The following is a 24,449-nucleotide window of genomic DNA, read 5'->3' as shown; positions in this document are numbered from 1 at the left end:
GACCCCAACTCAAAAAAAAAAAAAAAAAAGATTGAACTAGTAGGAAACAGAAAACCTGAACACACTAATAATGAATTACAAGATCAAGACAATAATAAAAATCTCCCATCAAAGAAAAGCCTAATGAAGTCACTGTTGAATTCTACCAAACATTTGAAGAAGAAATAATACCAATTCTACTCAAACTATTTCAAAAAACTAAAGAGGGGGGAATACTTCCAAAATCATGCTACAAAACCAGCATTATTCTAAAATCAAAACCAGACAAGAACACAACAAAAAAAGAAAACTACAGGCCGACATCTCTGATGAATACAGATGTAGAAATCCACAAAAGACTAGCAAACTGAATTCAAGAGCAAATTTTAACTCATTCACCATGATCAGGTGGTATTCATCCAAAAGCTGCAAGGATGGTTCAGTATACACAAATCAGTAAATATGACACATCACATCAACAGAATCAAGGACAAAAACCATATGATCATTTCAATAGATGCTGAAAAAGTATTCAATAAAATTCAACATCCCTTCATGAAAAAACTTAACACACTGGGTTAAAAGAAACACAGCTCAACACAATAAAGTCGATACATAACAAACTTACAACTTGGGGGAAAAATTGGGGAAAAATTAAAAGTCTTTCCACTAAAATCTTGAACAAGACAAAAATATTCACTTTCAGCACCTCTATTCACTATAGTAATAAAAGTCCCAGCCAGAATAATTAGGCAAGAGAAAGAAAGAATATCCAAACTGGAAGAAGTATCCTTATTTGCAGACTACATGATCATGCATTTAGAAAAACCTAAAGATGCCACAAAAAAATTCTTAGTATTGTTAAATGACTTCAGTAAAGTTGTAGGGTAGAAAAATAACATGCAAAACCCAGTAGCGTTTCTATACACGAACAGCAATCAATCTAAAAAATAAATCAAGAAAACAATTCTATTTACATACCTATATAAAAATAAAATACCTAGAAATAAATCTTACCAAAGAAGTGAAACATCTTTACAAGAAAAACTTAAATCACTGATAAAAGACGTTAAAGAGACATTAACATTTTAACAATGTTCATACTCTCCAAAGTGACCTACAAATTCAATGCAATCTCTATCAGAATTCCAATGCATTTTTCACAAAAATAGAAAAAACAACCCCAAAACTTGTATGGAACCACAAAAGACTTGGAATAGCTCCAGGAATCCTGAGCAAAAAGAACAATGCTGAAAGCTTCACACTACCTGATTCCAAATTATATTACAAAGCTACAATAATCGAAACAACATGATACTGGCATAAAAACAGATGCACAGACTAATGTAACAGATAGAAATTTCAGAAATAAATCCACACATGTACAGCCAACTCACTTTGAATAAAGGAGCCAAGAATATATGTTGGGGAAAGTCTGTTTAATAATGGTGCTGGGAAAATAGAACATCCATATATAGAGTAACACTAGTTCCCTATCTTTCACTGTATACAAAAATCAACTCAAAGTGGATTAAAGACTTAAATGTAAAACTATGAAACTTTGGGAAAAAACATTGGGAAAAAACTCCAGAACATTGGTCTAGGCAGAGATTTTTGGGAGTAAGACCTTAAAATTACAGGCAACGAGAGTAAAAATAGATAAATGAGATTACAATCAAGCCAAAAAGTTACTGCATAGCAAAGGAAACAATCAACGAAGTGAAGAAACAACCTATACAAAGATAGAAAATGTTAGCAAACTATCCATTTGACAAATGATTCATAATCAAAATATATAAGACTCTCCAACAATTCAACAGAAAAAACGCAAATAATTCAAACAAAAAAGAGAAAATGAACTAAATAGACATTTCGCAAAATAAGACAATGGAGTATGAAAAAATGCTCAACATCACTAATCACCAGGGAAATGCAAATCAAAGACTTTATGAAATATCATCTCACCCAGTAGGATGGCTATTGTTAAAAATACAAAAAAAACAAATGCTGGCAAGGATACAGAGACAGGGGAACTCTCATATACTACTGGCAGGAATGTAAACTAGTAGAGTCAAAAAGAAAAACAGTATGGAGGTTCCCTAAAAAAACTAAAAACAAATCTACCATATGATCTGCTGGGCATATATCCAAAAGAAAGAAAATCAATACATCAAAGAGATCTCTGCACTTTTGTGTTTATCGTAGCAAAGAGATAGAATCAACCTAAGTGACCGTCAGTGGAGGAATGGATAAAGAAAAGGTGGTATATATACACAGTGGAATATTATTCAGCCATAAAAAAGAATCAAATCCTACTATTTGCAGCAACATGAATGGAACTGGACCATGATTATGTTAAGTGAAATAAGCCACACAGAAGGACAGATATTGTAGGCTCTCATCCATAATGTGGGAGCTAGAATAAATGGATCTCAAGAGACAGAGAGTAGAATGGCAGTTTCAGAGGCAGAGAACAAAATGGGGCGGAGTTAAGGACGAGAGGGTGGTTAAGGGGCACAAAAACACAGCTGGAGAGAACGAGCAAGTCCAGCAGTTGACAGTCCAGTAGGGAAATCACAGTTAACAATAATCTACTGTATATTTCAAAGTAGCTAGAAAAGAAGAACGGTAATGGCACCATCACAGAGAAAAGATTAAGTGTTTGAGTTGACAGAGATGCCAGTTGCCCTGATTAAACACTGTATACATGTATTAAAATATCACATGTACACCAAAAATATATACAATTATTGTATATCAATAAAAAAGAAAACTAATATAACTAGAACAAAAAAAGGTATTTTGTGGTAGTTTTTAAATTTACTCCTACAATATTCATAAGCCCAATTACAAATCTTAGATATTTTCAAAGTTGTTAAAAATTCATATGTTGCCATTTGGTCATCAGAAAAGTTCCCTGGAGTATGAATTTCAAACAGACAATCACAAATAACACATTCTGGTGGCTAGCAAAAATAGTTATGCAAGAAAGTAAGTGACTGAACCATTATTATATTTAGTTTACCTTTAAAATTTTTTTTTTTTTTTTTTTTGAGTTGGAGTCCCACTCTATCGCCCAGACCGGAGTGCAGTGGCCGCTCCCGGTCACCACAGCCTCGACCTGCTGGGATCCGGCGATCCTTCTGCCTCAGCCTTCCGAGTAGCCAGAATTACAGGCATGCGCTACCACGCCCGGCTGATTTTTTTTTTATTTATTGTAGAGATGAAGTCTCGCTGCCCAGGCGGGTCTCGAACCCGCGGGCTCAGGCAATCCACTCACCTCAGCCCCCCAAAAGGCACGGGATTACAGGCTGAGCCACCGAGCCCGGCTCCTCTAAATTATTAAAGACTAAAACAGTGATAAGCATTTCTAAAATTCACACACCCATAGTGAACCCATTTCTCCCAACCTCTCTCTCACACACACACATGCTCACGGCCTGGTCACTCACACACATCCACTCTCCAACAAGGAAATATCTGGCTCATTTCTCTTTCCTTGATCTAATGAATTACCAAGAGGCCCAAGAGAAAATTATGGCTCCGAGACACCAGTTACAGACGCCAGTTACGGGGATGGTTTGGAGTCTTTTCTGGAAGTCTCAAATTGAACTACTACTAAATTGTACTTGGAGTACCAACATAATCCTAATCATGCTCTTAGCTTTCATTAAATTTATAGTTTTTGCCTGTAAGTATGAAAAGCAAACATCATACATAAAGTGAAGATCAGGCACAAATATAAAATTTTACTTACAAACACCAACTTCTGTCTCTTAAACAATGTTTCAGAAAATTTCCAAATTGTGAAACCAGAATATTCTATTCAGATAATAGTTTAAGATAAATACCTGCTTTCCATGATTCCTGAATCCCGTTGCAAACTAATAGTCTCTGTTGTAATTTCCACTTTCCGAACACTTCCAAAGAAATCAGTTATCAGGACATTTTTTGGATCCCTCTGAAACAGATCAGTGCGATGTCCAGGAGTAGACACACACAGGCTCTTGGGACACACCTGAAACTGAAAAAATAAAAGAATAATAATAAATACCAACAAGTACACATGTACATACACCTTTTATTCAATCCAATGACAAAGTACCGCTAACTACAGTCTATTTTTAAAGTTCTCCCAACCTAAAGAAGCCACAAGTTCCAAAGGATAAAGTTTCATTCCTACTGTAATGCTCGGAATTCTAAGGAAATTATACAGACATTAGAACAGTGATAAAAAGGAAGCTGGCCATGGAGACAAAAAACATCCACTTTTTTAAATTACGTGCTACAAATATATTCTAAACCCTTAAACCCACTGAAAACGAACACTCAACACTATGACAACAGAATTGCTTTTTTCTTCATCTATATCCATCTCTGTGGGGTGCTCTACCAGAATGGTTTTCAAACATTGTGTAATCATGACTCTTGATTCAAACTTCAAATTCAAGTAAGATATTACATGATAGCCCAATACATTAAAAAAAAACACTACAATGGATCACAGGAAGTTGAAGCACAGCCTCTCTACTACACTCCCCCTCGCTCTCTGCTGTAATTCCATGTATCATTTTATAAACCAAATAACTTCCTTAACTTATCCATGTCAAAAATAAACCCAAGCCCCCTCCACAGACACTGTATTGCTCCAAAGAATACAGTATGAAAACCACAAGTTCACCACAAAACAGATGCAATAATTTGTGTTAATCTTATTCCTGATATTCCACATCAGTGAATTGTCATGGATGGACACATACTCAGTCCCTCAGCAAAGTGTACAAAATGTCCATTATATACAATTCACATTGCTACCTTCCACAGAGGATGCAGAGATTGGCAAGACATGATTCGCTCTTCAAGGATTTAAGTCTAGCTAGAGATGAATAAGCATAACAATGTTAAAAAAAAAAAAAAAAAAAAGATGACAGGTTCCACCTCAGAAAAGAATAAACCTCTTATGGTTTGAGGATGGGACAAAAGAGAGAATGGAATTTAAACTATTTTTTTGAAATAAAAGGAGGATTTACATATGAACACATGAGAAATAAGAACATGTCTAATAAAGGCACAGTTGGAGAAACGTGTAAAATAAACAACTTAGTTTGGCTGAAGCACAGTATATACAACGAAAGCTGTTCTAGACATGCCAGTAAGGGCCCAGGCTCACAGCACCTGGCCATCTGTGGAGACAAGACTGTCTTCACTGGTCATCGCCAGTCTGAAGGCAGCGAGGTGGGGAGGGCAGAGAGCAGGTACAACTTAGGATGACCAGCGTCCCAAACCCTGGGCTGAGGGATCTGCAGGTGTTCTCTGGAAGTCTGCTAACTCACTCTGGGGTACATACAAGTTCCATCCCCACGTAAAACGAAGGCTCACGGAGACGAAGTCGTTTATCTAAAATCGACCACTGGCAACCCATCCTTGCCTACCCCAAGAAGGAAAGCAGCACAAGGAAACACAAAGATATCAAGATGTAAAATGCCACCTGGGAACGGCACAACAGATGGCAGGCTGAAGAAACAAAGTAAAGGATAAAATACAATAAGCAGAGATAAAATTGAAGTTCCAGGTATGCAGAAGGTCCCTCAGGAATTCCTACAAGAGCAACTTGGGCTTTATTAGGTACCAGCTGAAGAAAGCAACTCTGTAGTCAGGCCAGGCATAGCGGCTGGCATCTGTAATCCTCATGCTTTGGGATGCCAAGGAGCATGGACCCCTTGAGGCCAGGAGACGGTGACCAGCCTCAGCAACACAGCAAAACTCCATCTCCACAAAAAAATTTAAGAATTAGCTGAGCGTGGTGGCACATGCCTGTAGGCCTAGCTACTCAGGACGCAGAGGCAGGAGGCTCGCTTGAGCCCAGGACTTTTAAGACTGTGGTGAGCTATGATCGCACACTGTATGTACTCCAGGCTGACTGAGACAGCAAAACCGTGCCTGCCCCAAAACAAAAAAAGAAGTGTCGTCAAACGAGCTTGGGAAACACCAAACAGTAATATCTTCTTTGATGCTAAAATAAACATACTTCCCCTCATTATGAGGCCATTTCTTTCTTTGAGAATGTTTGTCACACCAATCTGATTCTCTTAGCTCAAGTGACACAGTGACCCGGTCCCACATCACCCAGTTTGATTTTCTGTAATCCCCTTCACTCAGAGAACGTCCACACTCGAGTCACGCCATTATCAACCATTTGGCTCCTCCAAGATTCCAGCTTCTGCATGTCTGTAGGTCATCCATTTCCTAGGGTACACTATACCCCTCTTCCTGTAAACCTGCACACCTACCTCTTCCAAGAACAACTTTCATCTCTAATCGTGCTATATTTAAAAGAATCACACAAATGTGAACTGTTGTCATGTCCTTTCATTCATTCAGTAAATATTTAATGAGCATCTACAAATACACCAGATATTAACATTGACTTCTGTGAATACTAAGATGCATAAAGCGTAGCCTTTACTCCTCTTATTTAAGAAGCTCAAAGCCTTGAGGAATCACCACAAACATAGAGAATTACAGTGTAACCCTAAAAGTATAATAAAGGTATATGGCAAAAGTTACGTTTACAGAGGAAAAACATTACCTAGCGGATCCAGATACATCATAGAGCATGTGATACCTGTATCAATGTGCTCTTCTCCTATTACCAAGGATGCTCTAAATGTTTAGGGGCCTCAGCACCAAGTCTTCTAATTGCCTTGCTCCTGAAGCGCCTAATACAGTGCCATGAACGTGGTTGTTACTCAGCAAGTTCTAGTATGTGCACGTAATCCAAAAGAAAAGAGGTATTATGACACAACTGATCCAGCGATAGGTTGAATCACTAGACTAGTCAACTGCAAGAAAAGGGATCATTCTTACTGAATAAGATTAAAACTGCCATCATTAAATTTTAAAAACAGAGGTGGCAGGGCAAGATGAAATATTAGTAAGGAATGTTTATTAAAAACAAATAGCAAGGCCGGGCACGCTGGCTCACACCTGTAGCCCCAGCACTTTGGGAGGCTGAGATATGACAATCACTGGAGTCCGGAAGTTTGAGACCAGCCTGGACAACATATGAGACCTCATGGCTACCAAAAAAATCAAAAACTTAACCAGGCTTGGTGGCACGTGCCTGGAGTTCCAGCTACACAGGAGGCTGAGGCAGAAGGATCGCTGAGTATAGGAGGCTCAGGCTGCGGCGAGCCGGACTGTGTCGCTGCACTTCGGCCTGAGCAAGCCAGTGAGACCCCCAACTCAGAAAATAAATAAATAGCAGCTGTAAGCAATTTCTAAAAATTAGTTTCTTCAGTCTTTCCTGGACAATTTTAATATAAGTATTTTTTTAACCTATGAGACATTTAAAGTGTGAGGTGCATACAGCTTAAACTTTTGAGACAGCATGTCATGTATTACATAAAATATATACTGTATAATCTGAAAATAAGAATAAGCTTTAAATTAAGGTAACTGGAATTTAGGTAACTATAATTTTCTTACAGTTAAGTAGCATAATCACACATTTTGCTTTAATATTCAAATTCATATCAAAATATAATCATAACATATAATCTTCAAAATGAAGTTAGTAAGTAGTTCTATCAAATGCGACAGGTTACAGTGGTATTTTCCAGAACTGCGCAGTAGAATCCCTTCAATAAACGGAACCTGGCCTCCGAGATCTCCACCTAAGGAAAGCAATCAACGCCAAGCTGCTGGGCTGGAGTGCGCGAGGCACGAGCCCTCTCTGCTTAGCCTGCCCCTCGCTCCTGAGCGGCATGTGGAGGGAACGGTGTGGGCCTCTCTCCTTCGGGACAGCCAGTGACTGGCCCACAGCCAACACCCAAGGCATGTTTGTGCATGAATAAATGAGGTACAGATTAAGAGCAAAGAGAATGAAAGTCACTGACACACAGTAACAACTAGTCAATAACTGTTGTTCCAAGCTTTGTATCATGCCTACATTCAATAGCAACTTCAAAGTCGAATTAAAGAGATGCACACTCACTCAGCACAGAAAACCCAGGGGAAAAAGTGAACTAAACTCAACAAGCCATGCCAAAAGACTACATACTACAGTTGCAGGGCACACAAAAACATGCGAGGAAAGGGCCCTCTCTTCCAGGAGCTTCTCATCAAGTGAGAAAGTCTGACACTCCATTAGTAAGGTCAATAGAAGACAAACCGTGGTAAGTGTTACAACAGACAAACAGAGGTCTGTGGAGGCTCTGACAAGGTAAGACACTGCAACAAGGAGAATCAGGGAGACTTCCTGGAGAAGACGCATCCAATCGAGTTCACCCTTGAAGACTAGGTGGACTTTCAAAAGGTGAATTTAAAAGCGCATTTCTGGTAAAGAAAAGAGAATAACAAGTGAAGGAAGACAGTCAAATACCTGAGGAACAGCAAGTGGATCAGGCCTGAGCTTTAGGCCTCTGCGGTATGGGAGACGCTAACACAAAGGCAGATTCCAAGCCTATTAAAACACCACTTCAACAGGGAAACAGGACCTCCAGGAGTTCAGGGAATAGCAGACAATTCATCACATCAAGATCAGCACACCTTCGTGTCATGATCAAATCCAGTGAGTACTCACAAGGTCATTCATATTAGTTTGGCTATCTGGGTTAATTTCTTCCAAAAACTCCAAGACATAAAATGTGTATCTATCCATCAGATGGACTCCAATTGCTGGATCAGGCTGATGCTGTGAAAAGAAGAAGAAACTATTCACCTAATAGGCTCCTTGTCACAAAATGTTTAAAATGTAACCAAAATTTCCTTCTGATGTGCTAAAAGTCTAAGAATTAAAAATAACAGGCCCACTCATAAAGCATACACAGATTTCAGAAACAGCTACACATTCCAAAGACAGCTTACCAATGGGGTGAATGTACCTACCGAGAGAGAGTCTTCTCCCACTTGGCTGCTAGCTAGAGCCATTATGTTAGGAGAATAAAACCGCTCATACATGGATGCTCCTTGGCAAGTATCAATAATAAACAGCAGCTCGTTATAGCTGAAAGGAGAGTGATAACATCTCTGATAAGAATCACACTGTCAATCATACACTACTATTTCTATAGTACCTCCATAACGTAAGATGTTTAAGTCATAACTCAGTCATCTTATTAACCAAAAATGTGGGAGTTTTTGGTAGAATTCCCTATAGAAATCTGACATTAGACAAGCTGAAGGTAGAAATCTATCCAAGGAAACTACCCAGCACGGATCAGTGGTTGTGGAGTCCCAACTCTCTTCCCACCCTTGTCTATGCCAAAGGACTCAGAACCACATGGATATTCCACTTAACAAGCACTAATGTGGAACACATGCTGTCCTTAAACTGACCTCGCTTCAGACAAAATATGTATGACTTAGTCTCTGCACTCAAAGAGTTTATCAAACCAGAAGACAAAGGTGATAAGTGTTACAAATCTACATGAGGTGTCTACAATGTGCCTGATACTACGCTGGAGATATGGCGATCCCTACCCTCAAACAGCCTGGAGTCTAACGAGGTCAAAGTGTCCTCAGAGGACCAAGAAAGGAAGACAGAGGGACTGCAAAGAAAAGCAGCTCAGAGAAAGGTAACGGGCAATGAAGGAGGAGTGTAATTAATAGAGAAGGGAACAGAACATTCCAGCAGAGGAAAAAGTACAGAATGTAAAGAAGTGCGTGCTTGGAAATCGTTCTGTGCAGCTAGGCTCTAGAGTAAACTTGGAAAATGGAAGGAAAAAAGTAGAGTAGGTGCATTTGTCAAGTACCAGTATGAGGTCTAGATCTTGTCCTGTAAGTGAGAGGGAGGCTGCAAAAGGCTTCTGTTTTAATGAAAGAATCAAACTATCAGATGTCCACTGCACAATCTGTATAGACTTTCTGGTGAAGCTGATAGTGGGGAGGAGATATGTTTTCCGGGGAGTTTTTATATAGCTCAGACACTGGGTTTGGTAAACAGTTAACGCTGCACATATGAAAGACAGCTTAAAATCCTGAACCACAAAATTCAAGAAGGTGGCAGGAGGCACAACTAATATGACACATCGATTCCAAGGCAAAATCTTCGAGGCCCCTAAAGATCAGAAGCATCCACGGTCATGAGAGGCAGAGCAGGAAACTGGGAGAGAGCAACTCTGGGACTAGACCACTGGGGCACGAATCCTAGCTCTGGCACTGCCAGCTGTGTCAAGTCCAGCAAGTTACTATCTACCCATGGAGTCCTCTCATTTGTAAAAATGGGAATAATAGTATCTACCTCGAGAGTTGTCATAACAATTAAATGAGATAATATGAGCAATACCTGGTGTGTAGTACGCAGCATCCTTTCAGTAGGTGTAAGTTATAAGACACAACCAGAACCTAGTAAGAGATTTCCCCTAGCACTTCTACATATTCTGCTTATGCTTACATTTCAGCATTTATAATAGTTATTATAAATATGTACATGCAGCATAGCTGTGTACATATTCATATATGTGGCATAGCTGTGTACATATTTCTCTTTTCCAGCAAATTTTATTCAATACTTTGAATACAGAGTAAGCATCACATTCTCCTTTGTGCTATATGTATAGAAGGTAGCTCATGTTTATCAAAGGTCTTCAAGTTAAAAACAGTACTGCTACTTTAAATTCACTTATCTATCTATCTAGATATAGATATGACAACTTCCTATTAAGGGATGCTTACTTACCAAGAATTACTAACAATATAGCACCATTAATGTGAGTTAAATTACAGGTTTTATACTAATCATAACTTCAGCGATTTTTTTAAAGAATAAATAATATATTGCTATCACACTGGGGATCAGAGAATGAGTTAGAAAAGTAAGAATAGGTATAAGCTGAAAACCAGATGTTTGTAATCTCTATAAATATGGAACTTGGTTGGAGGGACTCTTATTTCCTCCAAAAGGGATGCTAAATAGCAAGAGATGGGATCTTAAAAGGTTAACTTTTTTCATGTTTCGTAATAACCGTGAGTTTAATTTAAAAAAAAAAAAAAATCAGTTCAGTGGAAATAACAAATGTAAATTTAAAAGAGCGGAAGAAATAATTTAACAAGTTAAAATCGTATAAAATAAAACTGCAAATCTACTAACCATGGAAAAATTAGATATTAATATATCTTATGAAGAGAAGTCATTTGGTAATTACCGTCTTTTCTGCCACATTTGTTCAAAAGCATCTGCAAGTTCTATGTTGGTAATTTCTTCAGAATCTTGAAATTTCAAGAAACCATTTCCACCGTGTCCTTGTAGGAAGAGTCAAAATGATCAATATATTTTTAAAAATGCAAACTGCACACATCTAAATATATACATTTACTTCATTCATTGCAACATGTAATATTATGTGTTATTTTATACTTTACATACTGTGAAAACAAATTTATTTTCTATTATATCAATTAAAAAGGGAAAATGATAAACTGTATAAATTAATAGATATATCTTTAGGAGTGTTTCTCTCATTCGATTCCAGAAACTCACATTTATACTCTCCAATGAGCTTCATTATAATAACAGAAATAAGTGTCCATTCATAAGATTTGTTCAAATACCAGGTACACATTTCAGCGAGAAAGAAGTTGAAAACACTAGCAAGTCCCATGGAGTGTGCATACTGTTCACAATGTATACTCTGAATGCTGTCACTAACAGGAAGTGCTGTTCTCACCTAAAAACTGATGTGCTTACTACCATGAGAGTAGACCAGAAGACTGTGATATTTGTATGCAAGTTAGAGCCCGCCTGGATTCAAATGCTAGCTATGCCACTTACTGTGTTATTTTAGGCAAATAATATAATCATTCTATGCTTCAGTTTCCTCAGTAGTAGAGTGAAAAACGTATCAGCAAGACCATCACTACCTGACTTACAGTTTCCTTGTACAGATTTATCCGAGGTACCGTCTACTGGGCATCAAAGCAGAAAAAAGTTGTCTATTTTAGTGCCATCCCCTCCAACCCCCAAGTATCTGCACGTGCGCTCACACGTGGTTAATATGCACTCCTCCCTCCCAGTAGCCAAACTCTGGATTGGGTGGCTGGATGGGCACGCAGCTTGGCAAGTGTAGACATAGACTATGCTTCAGTTCCCACATAACCCCCTGGCCCCGATGCTTGTGTGCATCACACAGCCCACACATCCTGAATATCAGCACCTCAGTCACTGGGGTGCTGTGAGGATGCAATCAGTTGAAACACACCATGATTTAGAATATTGCCTGATGCATAGTAAGCCTCAATAAATATTAGCTGTTATCATTTTTATTAACATAATTATCAACCCTTTTATTCTCTTACAGATGTTGGCAACCTTCTTCTGTAAACAATTAGGTACTAGGTATTTTAGGCTTGGGAGCAACAGGGTCTCTGTCCCAAACGCTGATCTCTGCCATTGTAGTTTGATAGCAGCCACAGACACTGTATAAACAAATGGGTGCAACTGTGTTCCAAAAAAACTTTACTTCCAAAAAATAGCAGCCAGTTAGTTCATGGGCTGTAGTTTATCAAATCCTACCTCAAACTAGTGGAATTTGTTCCATGCCAGGAGTTATCCTAAAGAGTTCCCACAGAATCAGAAAAAAAACTTTTAGAAACTCCTTTATCTTAGTACATCCAATAAAGCTAAGCTACAAAACCTCTCTTATTTGTCACTAATGCTTGAAAATTTCCTGTAACTTTTAGATAAAGTTAAATGAAAATTTTCCTGACTTCATTAACTCTATTAAGTTAATTTATAAAGTTTATAACTTGAGTTTTGAAAGTGTTAAGTAAATGCAACATGATGAAGAAAAGCCACTGAGTAGGGCCATTAACTATCCTGCTATGTGACACCTAAGAACCATCCTGCACCTGTTTTATCATAGGTTGAACAGAATACCCTCTGGAAAATGTACTGAACACCTTTTGATCAATATTTATATTTACTGAATACTACTACAAGCCAAGCACTGGTGACAAAAAGATGAAAAATATGTACTAATGACATCTTGGAATTCAAAATACAGTGAAGTAACAGATACTCAAACAAGAAAATAACAACAAGCTAGATGCTATGAAAGAAACTAAGAATTAATATGGGCATGCAAGGAGGAGAGCCCAACCAGCCAGGGGGAGAGCTATCTTTGAATGGGGCAATTCATGAGATACATTATTCATACCAGTACACTGCTGAGGAAGAAAGGAGGAGCTGTTCATAATTAAATTGGCGGCCGGGTAGAGTAGCTCATGCCTGCAATCCCAGCACTTTAAGAGGCCAAGGCAGGAGAACTGCTTGAGTCCAGGAGTTTGAGACCAGCCTGGGCAACACAGCGAGACCTATTGCCACAAAAAAAATCAAAATATTAGCCAGGCATAGTGGCATGCACCTGTAGTCCCAGGTACTTGGGAGGCTGAGGCAGAAGGATCGCCTCAACACAGGTGTTTGAGGCTGCAGTAAGTGGTGATCGTGTCACTGCACTCCAGACTGGGTGACAGAGTGAAATCCAGATCAAATAATAATAATAATAACGAAACTGGGAGCACAGGTGTAAACTACAATGGCACAATTAAAGACATAGGTCACCCTAGACACAGAAAGGCAATCACTGAAGGAAGATGACTCCTGAGGTAACACAAAAAAGATAAGGAGCAATCAGGTGGGCAAGGGTGACTGAGAGGACATCATAAGCAAAGAAGAGCCTCATCATGCACTGGGAAGGTGGGACAGTCAGGCATAGACGGGAATTAGGAAAAGTGTAAGAATTAAGAATGAAATTAATACAAGTGAACCATAACATATATTTTACAGTATTACATATAATACATATTATAACTCTATTATTTCATGCAACACTTTGTCTCCAAAATCTCTCCAAGTGTCATCAAGACTCCTACGACACATGTCTGGGAAGTGCGTCCACATGCAGTTTCATGAACCATCTCAGACCAAAACTGGGTAAGAATCTTAGAATAAGGTTAAAGTATCTACACTCAGGTCATCCTCTTACACACCAAAACCTGAGACTCAATCAATGGGAAACCATTACAAAGTTGTAAGCAGAAGAAAGAGAGATTTGCAATTTCTATTCAACACTTTAGAAGAATGATTAACAGGAGAAAAAAACTGAAGAATGCTATAACAAGAAGCTAAGTAAAAGGTGACCACCTTTATCAGGGCAATAGCAAAAAATATAAAGACAAAAACAAGGAACAAAGGAACACACAAAATGTTATGCTATTTTTAAAATATCATTTCAAGTAGTCCTACGTTGTACAAAAATATAATTACATGACAAACTATTTTAACCAAAAATTATTTAATGTGCTTAAATTTCTTTCCATGTGCATTTTTCCTGAAGAGGTTCAAAATATTCTATGAAATCTCTAAATTATGAAATTACCTGTCATATAAATGAGAATATTGCTTCTATCATCAGAAAGAAGACGTTTTGACCGTGGAGTACTAGGTGGAATCCTCCCTGTCAATACCCGTAAAAAATTTTCCACAGTTACCTGAAAATAAATAAATGAAGTTAGGTAAAATAGAACTTAGGGAAACTTGACAGATCATGTTTACTTTCAAACATATTCCTTCTTTTTTCTCTATGCATTATTCAGCATAAATTGAAAATAAAACGCAAAAAGAATTGCAATTCAACTGAAATATATTCATTTACACATACACCTGCAAGTAAGGATGCTTTTATTTTTTTTTTAAAAAAAGGACTGGCCGGGCTTGGTGGCTCAGGCTGTAATCCCAGCACTTTGGGAGGCCGAGGTGAGTGGATTGCCTGAGCCTGCCAGTTCAAGACCCGCCTGGGCAACTTGGTGAGACCTCATCTCTATAAAAATAAAAAAATAAAAAAATTAGGCGGGTGCGGTAGCGCACCTGTAGTTCTAGCTACTTGGAAGGCTGAGGCGGAAGGATCGCCGGAGCCCAGCAGGTCGAGGCTGCAGTGGCCAGGAGCGGCCACTGCACTCCAGTCTGGGTGACAGAGTGAGACTCCAACTAAAAAAAAAAAAAAAAAAAAATTAAAAAGGGACTAAAAGCTAACAAAGAAAAACTACCTTGAGGAAAAACAAATTAATCCTAAATTTAAAACTCTAAATGCTATGCAAAGTATTGCCTTTTATAATTACTTAAAAGTTAAAGTATTAATCTGGCCAAGTAAGGTGCTCCTGCCTATAACCCCAGCTACTTGGGAGGCCAAGGTGGGAAGCTCACTTGAGGAAAAAAATTTGAGAACAGCTTAGACAACATATCAAGACCCCATTTCTAAAAAAAATTCAGAAATAAACAAAAATTAGTCAGGTGTATTGGCACGCACAGTAGTCCCAGCTACTCACAATGCTGAAATAGGAGGATCTCTTGAGCCCAAGAGTTCAAGGCTGCAGCGAGCCATGATCAGGCCACTGGCACCACATGCTGGACAACAGAGTAAGACTCTCATCTTCAAAAACTTTTCTAAAAACAAAAATTGGCCAGGTGCAGTGGCTCACGCCTGTAATTCCAATACTTTGGGAGGCCAGAGCAAGAGGACTGCCTGTCCGGGAGTTCGAGACTAGCCTAGCAACACGGCAAGACCTCGTCTCCACAAGAAATCAAATCAGCCAGGCAGGGTGATGCACGCCTGTAGTCCCATCTACTCGAGAGGCTGAGGCAGAAGGAGTGCCTGAGTTCAGCAGGTGGAGGTTGCAGTAGCCGTGATCGTGCCACTGCATTACAACCTGAGACTTTGACTCACAAAATAAAAATAACATAAAATAAAATTACTAATCTGTCTGCATGAGCAATTCTGTGGGAGGATAAGAATGTGCAAATAAATTCACCTACATTACTGCAGCTAATCTATGCAACTACTTAGTCATACAGATTAACATAAAATAAAATTGTTGCATATATAACCTCCCCAAATTATGTGACTTTAATATTTGAATGCATTTTCTTACTCAGATCTTAAGAGGGGCATCTTTAACATGTGAAAATTTCCTAACACTTTGGATTTCCCAATCTGGAACTTCTAGCCCTCTGCAATTCTTTGAAGGCATATTTAAAGTTGTGGAGTAAGATGGTAATTCAAAGTTAACAGCTAAGTCATATATTATGCATATCTAAATTTAAAAAGGAGAAAATCTATCTAGCTTTTTTGTTCAAGTTTTCTCTAGATCATGAGCATGCAAATGTGTAGCTATACGCATTTGTGTGTGTGTAAACTGTTCAACTTACATTTTTTCCCAAAAGACAGCAAATTGCTAATTGTTTTAGTAGGATTTTTTTTTTTTGAGACGGGGTCTCACTCCGTTACCCAGGTTATAGTGCTACTATGGTGCAATCATAGCTCACTGCAGCCTCGAACTCCTAGATTCAAGCAATCCTCCCACCTCAGCCTCCTGAGCAGTTGGGACTATAGGCATGCCTACCATGCCCCACTTAATAGAACGGCTTGCTAGCCAACAAGCAAGAGAAATTTCTGGTCTCTATTTAAGATGACTAAACAAAGAAGTAAAAGGTCAAACACTGACACACATTTAAATCATTGAACAAACATTTCTGAGTGCCCATCACAGGCTATAGGTACTTGCTAAGTGTAAGATACATCAACTATGGGCCTTTAAGGAGCGTACAGCCTAAGGGAAGACAGACAGGCTTTCAAAATGGCTTCAAAAGAAGACACAGGAAACTTGAAAGGCTTGTTAAAAGGATTATCTAGGAAGACTTCATGAAGGAAGACTTCAAATTTTAGACATATTCACAATCTACGAAATACAAAATAGCTTCAGGCCAGGCACAGTGACTCACACCTACAATGCCAGGACATTGAGAGGCTTAGGTGAGAAGACCGCTGGGGCCAGGCGTCTCTACAGGAAAACAGAAAAATCAGCCGGGTGTAGTGGCAGGCGCCAGTAATACCAGCTACAAAGAGGCTGAGGCAGGAGGATAGCTTCGGCCCAGGAATTCGAAGGTACAGTGAGCTTTGATTACACCACCGTGCTCCAGCCTGGACAACAGAGCAAGACTCTAACTCTTAAAAAAAAAAGAAATAAAATTCAAAGGGTAAAAACAGTATAACGCCATTTTTATATTGATACGTTTATTTTTAATCATATATGCACAAAAACACTAGAAGCATATTGACAATGGTTATCTCTAAGTTAAAAATGGTTATCAGCCAGGCTCGGTGGCTCAGCCTGTAATCCTGCGCCTTTGGGAGGCTGAGGTGAGTGGATTGCCTGAGCCCGCGGGTTCGAGACCCACCTGGGCAGCGAGACCTCATCTTTGCAATAAATCAAAAAATCAGCCGGGCGTGGTAGCGCATGCCTGTAATTCCGGCTACTTGGAAGGCTGAGGCGGAAGGATCGCCGGAGCCCAGCAGGTCGAGGCTGTGGTGGCCGGGAGCGGCCACTGCACTCCAGTCTGGGCAACAGAGTGAGACTCCGACTAAAAAAAAAAAAAAAAAAAATGGTTATCATCCAAGGATGAGTTTTTTTGTTAGTCACTGTAATTTCTCCACAATTGGTATAATTACCAAAAATACTAAAATGAAATTTTAATCAAATATGAAAAACATACACTTATCATAAAATACATGTACTGTATAATAAAACTGGCACATGAAACTCCACTCAAATACTGTAACACATAAGCTCATATAAAGTTTTTGTATCCTGGATACACACATGAAAAGTTCATGTTTCAATATTTTACTCATATTGTTTCTTAAATCAACTCCAGAGACACAGCTACACCAAGGCTTCAGTGACATTTCAGTTTAAAGAAAAAGATTAAGACAATATACTTTACCACTGCTAAAGGTAACACTGACACTTCAGAACTGGGGCTAGACGCGCCATGTACCTCATAGCTGCGGTAATCGACTTCCACGTCATCTCCGTACACATTGAGTTCCATATTCTTGTGGCTGAACACAGTAGCTGGTTTGGGGTTTCTAGGATTGCATGCCATATCATCTGCAAGCATTAGGACAATGTGACTAGGGAAAAAAAACTCCAGTAAATGCACGATCTAAGTGAAAGCAAAAAGTTAAACACACACATTTTATTTATACCATGCAGTAATTATATTCATTCTTTCCCTCATTAAAAAGGAACAAAACTTTCAACTGCATATTTAAAGGGGGCTTTAATATTTTTTAATAGTCTTATGCCGTATGTGCTTTAAAGTAGAAGAACTGGAGCAATCTGGCATAAACTTACCAACAGAACTTGAAGGTAAGAGCCTAATCTTTTTCCCAGGAAAGTATACTTTATGCCATCCAGCAAAGAGAAGCTCAAGAAGCTGACTGTCTTTCCCAAACACTTAAAATACTTGCCATCCTCAGGTTTTACGGAGTCCACACTCAACTATGACATCCCAGCGAATGTAACTCTCACACCCAGATGCTTGCATGTGGAAACAGGGGCTCAGGTAACAAGCCCAAGGGAAGCGCAAGGGCAGCCCTGCCACCGCCTGGCTCCTCCAGCTCCTGCGGCCTCCTCACACAGCACCACCCCTCTTGCCCAGATGCCCGGCCTGCTCCGCCCTTGCCCCTTTCAGTTCATTTTCCTGACAGCCACCAGCGTCATCCCCCTTAAATAAGTCACAGCACTAAACTTTTCCACCCAACCCTTCCGAGGACTCCCACTCTGCATTCACCTGCAGTCCATGGACCCCCACTATCCTGAGAGTGAAACAAAACTCCTGTGGTCTAAAGGTTCGTTCACCCTGGTCTCTCCAGCTTCAGCCCCTGCGCCCACATTCACGGGGCTCCCTCCACTCTGGCCTTTCAGCTCCAAGAACACACCACCCCTTTTCCACTTCAGTGGCTACTGAGGACACTTAAACTTCCCTCCAGCCACATGTTCATATTATCCCAAGCTCAGCTAAGGTACTCCATATCTTGTTGTGTTTTCTTTTCTATAGGACATCTATGAAACTGAAATTCCCACCACCTCTCACCACCGCCCCAAGTAAAATACAAGCTCTCTGAAGGCAGGAGCTGTGTCTGTCCTGCTGACACGGTCACTCAGAGCAACTGCTAAGTAAAAGTGCCTGGTACGTAGTAGGTACTCATTCAATAATTTCAAGTGAATGAAACGTTTTCATTTTTGCATATAATTTCTTAAGAGGAAATTCTAAAATCTCTCTTAAATACTTCTCATCTTGATTCTACCCCTAAAACTGGCAAAAAAGAATCAGGAAATTCTGAATTCTACCATACACTTGAGTTTCCTAAACATAAGGGAAAAATCAATGTGGCATACATAATTAGTTTGGCAGAAGACAGCAAGAAGAAAATGTTCTGCTGCATATGTTCCAAATACATTAAAGTTCAAAACTGAAACATTGTGATTTTTCTTAAAAATTGGCTAGATTTCTACTCGGAAAGGATTCCAACCCTGCCACTTTCAAAGATCAGATCTTCAGCTGTTACTGATTCATTCTCACAGAATTCTGAAAGTCATTCCTCTTAAGATGGAAAATATATCTTCTCATTTTTATAATTTATGGAGATTATTAATGTACATTGTTATTACCAATTGTATATTTTTGTGTTAAACAGGACTGAACTGACCTTCAAGTGCCAATATAAAAATGAATATTCCTTTAGGCTACATTTTTGTTTAGGATTAATGTCACCCTATGAAACTAAATAATTAATCAATATCTATATAATTTCAGTATTAATCATAAAGTAGTCATTTCAGGTTAATAAAGAAGTAATCATTTCAGCTGGAAATCAGAAATTCAACCAATATTTTTCCTAGAAATAATTTTGAGCTTCAGTATAAGTATTGAGACCCTTGATTAAAATAATCAACATATTATTTAAAATTTTTGTATTTCTAATAATGTGAATTAATGAGAAACAAGTAGGGGGAAAAGAATGGATTTCAAAGGTTTAAAAGTCCAAACACAGTATTTTAATTCACTGTTTCTAAAACTGAAAAATGTTCAGAACTCTTTTCTGAAGAAAAAAAGTAATTCTCATTTGGTCCAAATGTTAAATTAGATAGACAATAGTGCTTAAATATATTCATGTAAGTGAACTACTTAGGCTTAAAGTTCTTATAAAACTATGGAAACAAGAAAAAATGACAAAATTGCCAAACTAGTAATACTCTTAAAACACTAATCCCATTTGAAAGATAATGCTATTTTTCAAAAACTAAATGACTGCTGTTACATCTAAGAGAAGAGGTTTAGGTCTGGTTCTACATTAAATTTTTTCTGTCTGTTGACATCATACTATAAACATAACTCAAGATATAGAAAATGTCTGTTCACAAAAGTATGGTGAACGACACGCAATTCATAATCTCCAGGCTCTGTTTACTGTTCAGGACAATCAGATCTTATATTTAAGCGAGCTTTTGCCAATAAACATTCTTTGAATGCCAGTTATCATAAGCTCTCACTTGATGACTCCTCAAAGAGTCTTTTTCACATGAACACCTGGTTAGCATCATAGCAGTTATTTAAAGCACTGAATGGGTGTCAAATCAATCACTGGGATCAAAGACCAAAAAAAAACTACACTGAAGACCTACTACTACATTATTATAAATTACAATAACAAGTTGCTTTATTATCTTGTTAAATTAAGACAAAATTCCCAAAATATATCTTCAGTCGATACAAAATCTGATATTCTTACAGTTTGGCAAGCCCGATCGACCACGTGTGATGAGTCAATTCACACTTTACTCTTTTCAAGCCCCTGCGAAACCTACTTGACAAAACAAAGCATATGTCATATGGCCTTCTCTCAACACAAATCAAAAGAGAAAATGAGCACTAAAATTATATTGCAAGTTTAGCTATATAGTAGTTATTTATGTAAATGTGTTCTACATTTTTTAAAATCACACATTCCTATTACTAAAAAAAAGGTGGGGAGGATACACCTATCTCTATCTACTTACTTATAAGTCAGATGTATTGACCACTCTAAGTGCACACAATAGATATTAGTGAAGCAAACTTCTTTATTAATCTTAGATATAAACCAAAAAACCTGCTATTATCTTCTGCTCCTACCACCTTATGCTATTTCACCTAAACAGAGTACCTGGATTATGCCTATATAGGCTTTTTTAAAAGATCATCATCAACATCAAAATGAAATTTTAAAACTTTTCAAAAATTGCCATTAAAACCCGATTCGGCAAAAGCCTGTGGAGACTAGTCTCATGTCCTTTTCCATGACGATGCTTCCCAAGCACGGAAAACACCGGGCTGCTCTGGCATTCTTTGCCCACCTCCCTCAGATTCTTCCTTAGTCCAATCAGGAACTAGCAGCCAACGGGTATAAAAAAAGATTTGTTAAACAGCTGAATAATCTTGTACAGTTCTGGACCCTAACCACCTTCCACAGTGGGCGAGAGGCAAGCAGCAGAGACACCCGCTCACTCCCTCCCTCTCAGGGCTAAAAGCAGCACAGTGTAGACAAGCTCTCCATTTCATAAATGTGTGACTTTTCATTTCTAATAGACTGGCACTAACTTAACATTTTTTTCACTAATAAAATTTGAATACATTGCATTGGCCAAAATGTTTTTAAGCTATTTCCTCAAAAATGCTAAGCATCCTACAGCCATGCCTAATTAGATACTACCTTAGATCGCCAGGTTTATCTTCAACAATATCATCCCAAGCTAGAATAGTTGCTGAAATTAAAGCAGCAGGGGATAGTGTCAGAGGGATCTTTGATGTCCTCTTAAATTTCTGGGTTTCTGCCCAATAGGTGTTGCTTTTTTCCCCCAACAATAAATTATTTAGGATACTCTGCAGTTGCCTCTACAGCAATTTAATAACTATTAGAATCACATTAAGCTACCAGCAGCTTACTGCCAGGATAATTTACTTTTTGGGTTTTCTTCCTTCTTTTCCATATCTTGAAGAATCTCCAAGTTATGAACTCTAACCACCAATGCATTGTGAAACTCTCGCAGCAAATCCACTAAGCTCAGATGCTTGCTGGACCATCAAGATTTTCTGAATTACTTTCAATTTGCTGAATATCAACCAATTACCATTCCTATACTGTCCGATGCCAAGTATTGTGTACTTACATTACTAGAAATAAAAACTCAAAAAACTTGAAAGTATTTAATGATGTGTCTTTCTTACACTGAAAATTTAACTAAGATGATTAAGTTCGACACATGACCTCATTATTGCCACTTAATAAATGGCACTTAATGAAAACAACAGGCTCCTGAAATTCCAAATGAAACCATCCAGAGACCTAAGCAAACTCTCACAGAACAGCACTGGAGCATGTCATTTCTCCTGTGCATGGACTAGGCACAGCTGAATTTTCCGTCATCTTCTCGATGGTCTCCCACCACAGCCTGCCTCCTCTCTGCAGAAGGGCCCTGGAGCTACCACCTGCCAGTCCTCTCTCACCAGATCTCCTCAGGGATCACACCTAACTTGCACTCTCAGTCACGGACACAGTAGCCTAGCCTGAAGCTTCACGGCTTCCTCTCCACCTCCAACAACCCTCAACCCTAACCACCTTCCACAGTGGGCGAGGGGCAAGCAGCAGAGATGCCCACTCACTCCCTCCCTCTCAGGGCTAAAAGCGGCACAGTGTAGATAAGCTCTCCATCTCTTTCTTCCGGGTTTCCATTGCTCAACTCCCCGCTAACCAATCTACTGACTTATTAAAGCACCCCAGCCTCACCCTTGAAATTCAAATCTGTGTATTACATTACTAAAATTGCAAGTTACTACGTTCCCTGAACATTCTGGATGGCTCACAGAAACTGTCAAAATCAGGAATGTTGCATTTGTGAATGCCACTGATCCAGCACAACCTACTCTTTTAAGATATATGGGATAAATTTCTTTTGAACCTTGATGCATTGTACATAGTCCATTATAATGGAACTCACTATGTGAAATCTTTCATATCTTCTCATGTTTAACAGAAATTTCACTTTTGTTATTTCTCCAATAATGACCATACTGAGTTAGTCTCCCTAATTCAACTGCTTTTATAAAAAGTATCTTGGAATCTTGCTTAGCACCAACAGATTTTAACAGTATCTGTGTAAACATTTTAGGTGCTACAAGCAATTTTCTCGGACTTGACCACATGCCTGAATTATACATATTGCCTTAAAAAATATGCAACATCACTAACATTTCTCTGGTACAATTCTATTCTTACAGGACAAGAAAACCAAAAGGTCCTCTTTCTCTTCTCTAGGCCTTAAGCATTAAGAGAATTCAGACGGCTCTGCTTCTTCTAAGGTGTTACTTTTGGCAAAGGGGGAGAGACATTCAAGGACACAGCACTGGGGAAGGGTACTTTGCCTTCACTCTGCTTTTCAATCTGACAAAAATTAAAAGGGGAAAAATATAAAATGAGGACTGTCGCAGACAAAGCCAAAGAGTAACTAACTGGAAGATATTAATAAATCTAAATTGAACGTAATTCAACAGTATATATTTTTAAAAGCAACATAATGGTGCTCATTCACATGAATGTTATTTAACCATTCCACATTAAATTGTTCAGGCACTAACTATAAAATTTTATCAAAGTTATCAGCTTTTTGGATTCCACATTTCAATAAGATTAAAGGTTATTAAAAAATTCAAACAAGGAAAGATTATAGAATTAACCACTGAACTTAATTTCCAGGGAATAAAAGAAAAAAACTGGTTTAAATTGAGTAGAGATATGTGGAATATGACAGAACTTCTAAAAAGATCTCTCAGTACAGAATTTTAGCATAAAACCAAATTAAGAATAAAAGAGAAAGCAATATTTAGATAAGAAACTTTAGGGGGAGGGAGGGGAAGAGAGGTGGGATTAACGGTAGTCAATATCTATCTGGGGAAAGGGGGTCACACCTCATCAACAAGAGCACCTGCACAGTGAATATTTGTATACCTAACCCTTAACTGTACCCCACAATTTTAAAATTTTTTAAATGTTAAAAAAAAAAGAAACTTTAAAAATTTCTTCAAGTTCTAACATAGAAGTAGTGATTACTAATATTTAAAATTTAGCCCAAATATGCTAGAGGTAACGGGAGCAGAGCACAGGATAAAGGAAATAAATACAGAATAAGTTCTAAAATGCATTTAGGACTAAAATACATCAGTCCTAAAAACAAACTCCCTAATAAGACCATATTTGATTGTTCTTTGCTTTTTTTCTTTAGAAGTCCTGTATGGTTGAAAAACTGACAAGTAGGTGAATTAAGTTCTAATTAATATGAGTTTAACTTTCTGAAATAACATATCTGAATTTCATTATTTGAAGACTTACAGATAGATGCAAATTTTAAATATTTAAGTTAATGGATGGGCAAGGATTTAACGTCAGGACACCTTTTGCTGAATTGACTAATCTCCCACTCTTGCTAAAGCCAGATTCTTAGAAACCATCAATATAAAACTCTGTAAGAGCTGGGCTCGGTGGCTCAGCCTGTAATCCTGTGCCTTTGGGAGACTAAGTGAGTGGATTGCCTGA

The 24,449-nt window shown here is 38.4% G+C and overlaps 1 protein-coding gene across 3 annotated transcripts in view; it reads right to left on the bottom strand.

Moving 5' to 3' along the window:
* The window catches only part of PIGK (phosphatidylinositol glycan anchor biosynthesis class K), a 104,016-nt gene that overhangs the window by 61,222 nt on the left and 18,345 nt on the right, over positions 1-24,449 (bottom strand). For 2 of the 3 annotated variants that reach the window (XM_008059692.1, XM_021713107.1), the window contains exons 4-9: positions 17,813-17,948; positions 14,358-14,469; positions 11,127-11,223; positions 8,869-8,986; positions 8,564-8,674; positions 3,831-4,003 (exon numbers count right to left, since the gene is read on the bottom strand). In XM_008059692.1, coding sequence (XP_008057883.1) covers positions 3,831-4,003; positions 8,564-8,674; positions 8,869-8,986; positions 11,127-11,223; positions 14,358-14,469; positions 17,813-17,948 — 747 coding nt within the window. The remainder of the gene's footprint in view (positions 1-3,830; positions 4,004-8,563; positions 8,675-8,868; positions 8,987-11,126; positions 11,224-14,357; positions 14,470-17,812; positions 17,949-24,449) is intronic. The other variant, XM_021713109.1, reaches the window with a different exon arrangement.

The sequence above is a fragment of the Carlito syrichta genome, unplaced genomic scaffold (assembly GCF_000164805.1).
Source record: "Carlito syrichta isolate Samal-C Ts95f unplaced genomic scaffold, Tarsius_syrichta-2.0.1 Scaffold91627, whole genome shotgun sequence".
Lineage (NCBI taxonomy): Eukaryota > Metazoa > Chordata > Mammalia > Primates > Tarsiidae > Carlito > Carlito syrichta.
Note: the sequence above shows the minus strand (reverse complement) of the source record. Positions and strands in the feature narration are given on the sequence as shown.